The 6,944-nt window shown below is 33.5% G+C and overlaps 2 protein-coding genes across 2 annotated transcripts; both read right to left on the minus strand.

Moving 5' to 3' along the window:
- Positions 1–2,231: 2,231 nt before the first annotated feature.
- Positions 2,232–4,881, minus strand: LOC139875741 (uncharacterized). The gene is made up of 5 exons (XM_071863047.1): positions 4,311–4,881; positions 3,648–4,197; positions 3,290–3,562; positions 3,053–3,152; positions 2,232–2,960 (listed from the first exon to the last, which is right to left on the minus strand). Exons 1-5 carry the CDS (start codon positions 4,879–4,881, stop codon positions 2,232–2,234), a joined length of 2,223 nt encoding a protein of 740 aa, XP_071719148.1.
- Positions 4,878–5,867, minus strand: LOC139875742 (uncharacterized). The gene has a single exon (XM_071863048.1). It carries the CDS (start codon positions 5,865–5,867, stop codon positions 4,878–4,880), a length of 990 nt encoding a protein of 329 aa, XP_071719149.1.
- Positions 5,868–6,944: the final 1,077 nt, after the last annotated feature.

A 6,944-nucleotide genomic window follows, 5' to 3' on the forward strand; every position in this document is an offset into this window, starting at 1 on the left:
AAAAAAAGTTACAACCATTTTGTACTATGGTGTTTTTTTTATCTGTTGGATATAGAAATTACATAACTAAATTTAAATTAAATAAGTGAATAAGAAGAGTAAGCTTGATTGGTTTTCATGGATTAATATCCTAGTGTATATCTAAGATTATCTTAGTTGAAGTTCATTGTAAAAAGTCGAGTAAGTTTGCCATCTTGTAAGCTTGTTTTGTTGGTGTGTCACCTCAAATCCATGTACATTTTGAGTTTTTAGTGAATATATTCTTGCTTGCCTTTCAAAAAAAATTCTATAACTAAATGATCAAAATATTGCTTTCTCAACTTTATACGCAACTCGATTTCCAATGTATGGATACTAGAGTGTTCCCTTTCTCAACTTTAAATAGCAGTTTACCCAAAATCAACATACATTTTATTCCAATTTACACTTCAACTTTTAAGTCCATTGTCAATCCACCATTTTCAACACCCAAATATAAAAGATACCAAATCTAGGATCATGAAAACCTGTCTTCCGGATCATTGACCCTCATGGTGTTTGTAATGCATTGAGTCACAGTTCCATAATCAGATTAGAGAGATCATAGTTATTCGATCTGATTGTGGAACGTGCCTCACTCCGTTGCTAACACTATCATTATACCAAATCTAGGATCATGAAAACATGTCTTCCGAATCATTGACCCTCATGATGTTTGCAATGCATTGAGTTACGGTTCCATAATCAGACCAGAGTGATCATAGTTATTCTGATTGTGGAACGTGCCTCAATCCGTTGCTAACACTAGCATTATACCAAATCTAGGATCATGAAAAATGATCTTAGAAAGCACATATCTCCATCTTTTTCATCTTATAGATATACATGTCTTGCAAAAATAAAACATAAAAAAAATAACATCACTAAAAAATAACATCACTAAACATTATGAAAAAAGATCATGAAAAAATAACATTACTAAACATTATGAAAAAAGATCATGAAAACCTGTCTTCCGAATCATTGACCCTCATGGTGTTATCAATGCATTGAGTCACAATTGGTAGTGAGGCATACCCAATTTAGATGAAATTTGTAGTGACCAATTTAAATGTAAATTGGGTCATGCATCAATACCATATGGGAACCAATGAAGCTCCATCTTTGTCTTTTGTTTAAAAGATGAAAATTTTCTAGTTTTGTGTTTTAAAAAAAAAAGACAGCACTAAACATTATGCATTGTTTGTTTGTACAATACAACCTTTAAAATTGATAGATCCACCATTTTATTCATCTTCATTGGTTCCCAAATGGTAGTGAGGCATAACCAATTTAAATGAAAATTGGGTTATGCATCACTACAATATGGGAACAAATGAAGATCCATCTTTGTGTTTTGTTTAAAAAATAAAATAGACGAAAATTTTCTAGTTTTATGTTTTAAAGAAGGTGTATGTGTACTTGAGAGGTTTATTTTACAAGAAGATATATGATATACATGGGAAAATACAACCGAAGAGAGAGAAATAGGTTGCTTTTACAAGAAGATTTTTGGTGATACAAGTTTACTATTTTACCCTTAAATTGCTATAAGGTCAATATACCATTTAAGGGTCAGATAGACAATTTATCCTATAATAACTAACTATACAAAAAATAAATCAAAACTAAATAAAAAGGTGAGACCTACAAGTCCATCACAGCACACAATCCATTAATTACCTTACTACTGTTACCGATAAAGTAAGTTACCAAGTTACAAGTTACAACCATTGTGTACTATGGTATTTTTTTTTAATCTATTTTTTTTTGAAAAGCAATAATATTATATACGAAATATATACAGGTACAATCGAGTTTCACGAAGCCTATCACGATCTATACAAGTGTAATTTGGGTTGTCTACTCACAGTTTCTAAACTACAATCACGTTTGAGAGTCTAGTTCAACTTGCTTGCCCAAAATTTTTTTTTATCTGTTGTATATAGAAATTACAGCACAATTAAATTAAGTACAAGTTACACTCGTACAACACTAACCATTCTCTATATTTGAAATTTGAGATTATATATGTATCATAAGAAACATAATTTCCGTCATCATCTATATAAACTATAGTTTTGGGATATTTTTGATAAATACAAAAGAACTAAATGACACACACTCATTTGCTTAAATACCAGCATTAGTCATAACAATATTTTTTCATAAGTACTACGAGTATATATTGTCGGATTATAGGCCCCTTTGAATTATGAGCCTTGTTCTAGCACATATGTTGAACACTCACAAATCCGCCCCTGATCATGATCAATTTGATTTTTATCTGTAGCAGCAACTAAAGTATCATCGTCAACAATGGTCCCATCCAAATCGCCTCTAACCATATCAATAGTCTCATTTTCTACAAGTTGAGGACCCATCGGTGTGTCACTCTGCAAATGTGTTTCTACATCATCGATACAAATTTGTTCATCCATGTCAAAATTATCTCTAGGTGTTGTCTTGATCACAACTTTCCAATCTTTACGAACAGGATCTGCAACATAGAATACTTGTTGTGCTTGCGAAGCTAGGATATAAGGCTCTTTAGTTTGCTTCAAACCTCGAAAATCGAGTGTCGTAAACCCATTCTCATCAACTTTTATCCTGGAACCACTTGATATCCAATCACAATGGAACAAAACAACTTTCATCTCATCACTATACTGCAACTCGATTATATCTTTTAAAACACCGTAGTAAGTGACATCTCCCACAATAGGATCGTTATCTCTAGCACTCGAGAAGCTACTTGTTAGAGCCTGAAGTATGACTCTGCTATTTTGTGTTGTCATATTCTTCTCTACATCTTTAATGTGAAATTGGAAACCATTTATGATATATCCCTTATATTTCTTTACAACCTCACTTGGACCGTTTGCCAATGTCTCTATATCACTTGTGATTCTGTTATCCCGACTAGTCATGTCCTCATCAACCTGATTTGAGGCAATTTGTTTATACAGTAATAAGTTTGGCTCAGTTATATCATCACTACATTATCGTAATAAAACTAGCAAAAATACCTTACGTAATCAGACAGCCACTCCTCAAACTCCTGACTATGTAAATGTTGAAGGTCACGCTTACGTTTTTTCGGATTTTGATGACTAAGAATATTCAGATGCTCTCTGCAATCAATGTAAGAAAAAGAGAATAATGTACATTATCGTCAAAATTACACAATGTCATATAAAAAAATAATCTCATAACATAGTAAATTTAAATAACTTACGTTCGTAAGAAATCTATTTCACAACAATTGAACAGCACATGTGAGTGTGCAATACCCAAAGTGTCATAGCCTAGTTTTACTACGTTTGTTGCACCAATTGGTTGACCAGGCATACAAAATATTGGTAAGACAGTATCATCACCACCATCATCATGATTTCTGCTAGTCTTATTATGTATGGTCTCGACATCACTAGCTAAATACAGAGAACAAAATGACAAACACTCTTCCGCTAAATATCCTTCTGCAATTGAACCCTCGGGTTTACTCTTGTTTCGCACATAAGATTTTAATGTACCTAAATACCTGAGTGGTGAAAAAAAGTTTATATCAGATTCAAAAAAAAAGTTATATTCAAACGAGTATAATTTACTACAGCATAAATGGTCACCTCTCGATTGGATACATCCAACGGTAATGAACAGGTCCCCCTAATCTGGCCTCTGAAGCTAGATGAACCGATAGATGAATCATGACATCAAAAAATGATGGTGGAAAAATCCTTTCTAAATCGTAAAGTATTTTTTCAATATCTTTTTCCATGTTAAATAAATCATTAGGATTAAGAACTTTTGAGCATAATTGTCTGTAGTACCGACATAACTTCATGATAACAGAACGCACATGCTTCGGTAAAATATTTCTTATTGCCACGGGAAGCAACTGCTGCATCAAAATATGATTATCGTGACTTTTGAGGCCTAACATTTTTGGAGTAGGTTTTACCTGAATGCATCTAGAAATATTAGCAGCATAACCATCTGGCACTTTCACCTCTTTTAGCACATTACAAAATTTTTCTTTTTCTTTTTTATCTTTTTCGAAACATGCAGGAGGCAAATACACTTTGCCATTTGATAAAGGTTCTAGATGAAGTTCATGTCTAATACCCATTTCTTCCAAATCACGACGTCCTTTTAAATAATCCTTCGTCTTTCCATCTATATTCATTAACGTTCCAATGAGACTGTCACATACATTCTTTTCAGTATGCATTACGTCTATATTATGACGTATTAAGTTATTTTTCCAGTATGGTAACTGAAAAAAATACTTCTCTTCTTCCAATTATATGGTAAGGATGGGTTATCCTTCACAAGTTTTCCAAATTTTATTTCAAAATCTTTCAGCTCCGTAAGCACTTGTTCCCCTGTTAAGCTACGCGGTAGCCCTTCACGTTCTTCCGTGCCATCAAAAGAATCTTTATCCATACGGAAAGGATGCAACGATTCCAACCAGTGACGATGTGCCATGAAGATTTCTTTGTGGGAGTTTGATAACCGTGTTGATATGGTTTCCTTATGGCATGAAGGACAAGCTAATTTACCTTTAGTGCTCCAACCCGATAAATTCGCATATGCAGGAAAGTCACTTACTGTCCATAACAAAGAAGCAAGCAGTGTGAAGTAACTCTTAGTTGATGCGTCACAAGTATTAACTCCAGTATCCCACAACTCTTTCAACTCATCAACTAGAGGTTGCATATAGACGTCTATATTATTACCTGGAGCAGATGGACCGGGTATAAGTAAACTTAGGAATAGAAAAGGTTTTTTCATGCACAACCATGGAGGTAGATTATATGGCATCAAAACAACAGGCCATGTACTATGTGAAACACTCATGTTTCCAAAGGGTTAAACCCATCACTCGCCAAACCAAGCCTCACATTACGAGGTTCTTTAGCAAATTCCTTATTCTCATAATCGAATGTTTTCCAGGCCGGTGAATCTGCGGGATGTCTTAATCTACCATCTTTCGTACAACTCTCTTCATGCCATCTCATCGACCCGGCTGTTTTAGGCGACATAAACAATCTTTGCAAGCGTGGTATGAGTGGAAAATAACGCAACACTTTTGCTCCAACCTTCTTAGCTTTATAATCACCATCATTATCAGCTTCTGTGGTTGACTCATTTTCAGAATCATTATTAATTTGTTTATATCTTGAGGTCTGACATACGTCACACTTAATTTTGTCCTTGTTTTCTTTCCAGTACAACATACAATCATTTGGACAAGCATCAATTTTCTCATAACCTAGACCCAAATCTCTTATTATCTTCCTTAATTCATACAATGACTTCGGTATGGCAGCATGAAGGAAGGCTCCCCTCATTGTGTCAAGAATCATGCTGAATCCTTTTTCATTACATTTTCCAACACATTTTGAATGGAAGAGTCTAACAATGAACGAAAGAACAGAGAACTTACAGCCGGGATATAATTCTTTCTTTTCATCTTCCAATACTTTATTAAACTTTTCAGCATTTAAGTTTGGTACAGTCTGATTTTCAATTTGCTGGATATCATCTTCATCTTCAAACACATTGAAGACGCATTGGGCCAATGCTTGCATATCATCTTCATCAGCATCTTCAAATGTTGGTGTATCATCCGGTTCGAAATACACATTTGGAATTTTATAACCTTCGAAAAACCCGTCACATAGCAAATGTGTTTTAGCCTGGACCCGATCAACCCGTTTATGATTACCGCAATATTTGCACGGACAATATATATGACCATCTTTTCCTTTTTTAGAGAAATTACGTTCTATAAATTTGTCAAGTCCTTTTTCGTATGCAGGGGAAGATCTACACAAGGACATCCAAGTCGAGTCCATCATATATATATAGACCTGTATTCTACAAACACATTTAATCGGACATAAATTAACGTGGTTCAAAATCAAAGATTGTACTGTAAGAATTAAGGGGTATGGACATGAAACAAAAGAAATTAACCTAGTTCAAAATCAAAGATTCAAAATTAAGGGGTATGGATAAAGCATATGAAACAAGCTGACCCAATTTTTCGATGATTGCAACTTATATCTTCAATTACGTATTAACAGATTAATAATCGATGATTGACATTAACTTAGATCTGCAAACACATCTTCAAAAACTGATGATGATTGCAATTGCAATTAAATACGTACGATGTTATTATAAATTGTTAATAGTAATTAGTAATAGTAATAATAATAATAATTATTATTATTATGATATGATGATTTTGATACATCTAATAAGATCTAATACTATAAGTTTAAGATAAAGATTCAAATGATTAATAAAATATAAAATAATATACATAATGTAGGTTAAAAGTTGGTCGGTGGTGTACGGATCATCACCCTTATGGTTTAGGCCAGGTATAGGGTTATGGTACATGGTTTAATGTTTATGGTATATAGGATATATAGGATTTAGGGTATCAGGTTTAGGATTAAGTGTTTATGATTTAATGTGTACGTTTACGGTATATAGTATAGGGTTTAGGGTTTAGGGTTTAAGGTTAAGTGTCTATGATTTAATGTTCAGGGTTTAGGGTTTAGGGTTTATAAACCCTAAACCCTTAACCCTGAACCCCAAACATTAAATCATAAACCCTAAACCAACAACTCTAAACCCTATACCCTAAATCTTATACCATAAACACTAAACCATGTACCCTAAACCCTATACCATAAGCTAGGGTGATGATCCGTACAGGTATAGGGTTAGGGTACATATATGGTTTAATGTTTATAGTATATAGGTAATATACGATTTAGGGTATCGGGTTTAGGATTAAGTGTTTATGATTTAATGTGTACGTTTACGTTATATGGTATATGGTTTAGGGTTTAGGGTTTAAGGTTAAGTGTCTATGATTTAATGTTCAGGGTTTAGGGTTTATA

This window comes from Rutidosis leptorrhynchoides, chromosome 11, assembly GCF_046630445.1.
Source record: "Rutidosis leptorrhynchoides isolate AG116_Rl617_1_P2 chromosome 11, CSIRO_AGI_Rlap_v1, whole genome shotgun sequence".
NCBI classification, from domain to species: domain Eukaryota; kingdom Viridiplantae; phylum Streptophyta; class Magnoliopsida; order Asterales; family Asteraceae; genus Rutidosis; species Rutidosis leptorrhynchoides.

What these genes read in the sequence shown, in the direction of transcription:
- LOC139875741 (XM_071863047.1), bottom strand. Translation starts at nt 4,881, where the DNA reads ATGAGTGTTTCACATAGTACATGGCCTGTTGTTTTGATGCCATATAAT. An exon ending in ATATAATTGGAAGAAGAGAA is followed by an intron (nt 4,198 to 4,310) that starts GTATTTTTTTCA and finishes TAATGAATATAG; the next exon opens with ATGGAAAGACGAAGGATTAT. An exon ending in ATTGCACACTCACATGTGCT is followed by an intron (nt 3,153 to 3,289) that starts GTTCAATTGTTG and finishes CATTGATTGCAG; the next exon opens with AGAGCATCTGAATATTCTTA.
- LOC139875742 (XM_071863048.1), bottom strand. Translation starts at nt 5,867, where the DNA reads ATGTCCTTGTGTAGATCTTCCCCTGCATACGAAAAAGGACTTGACAAA.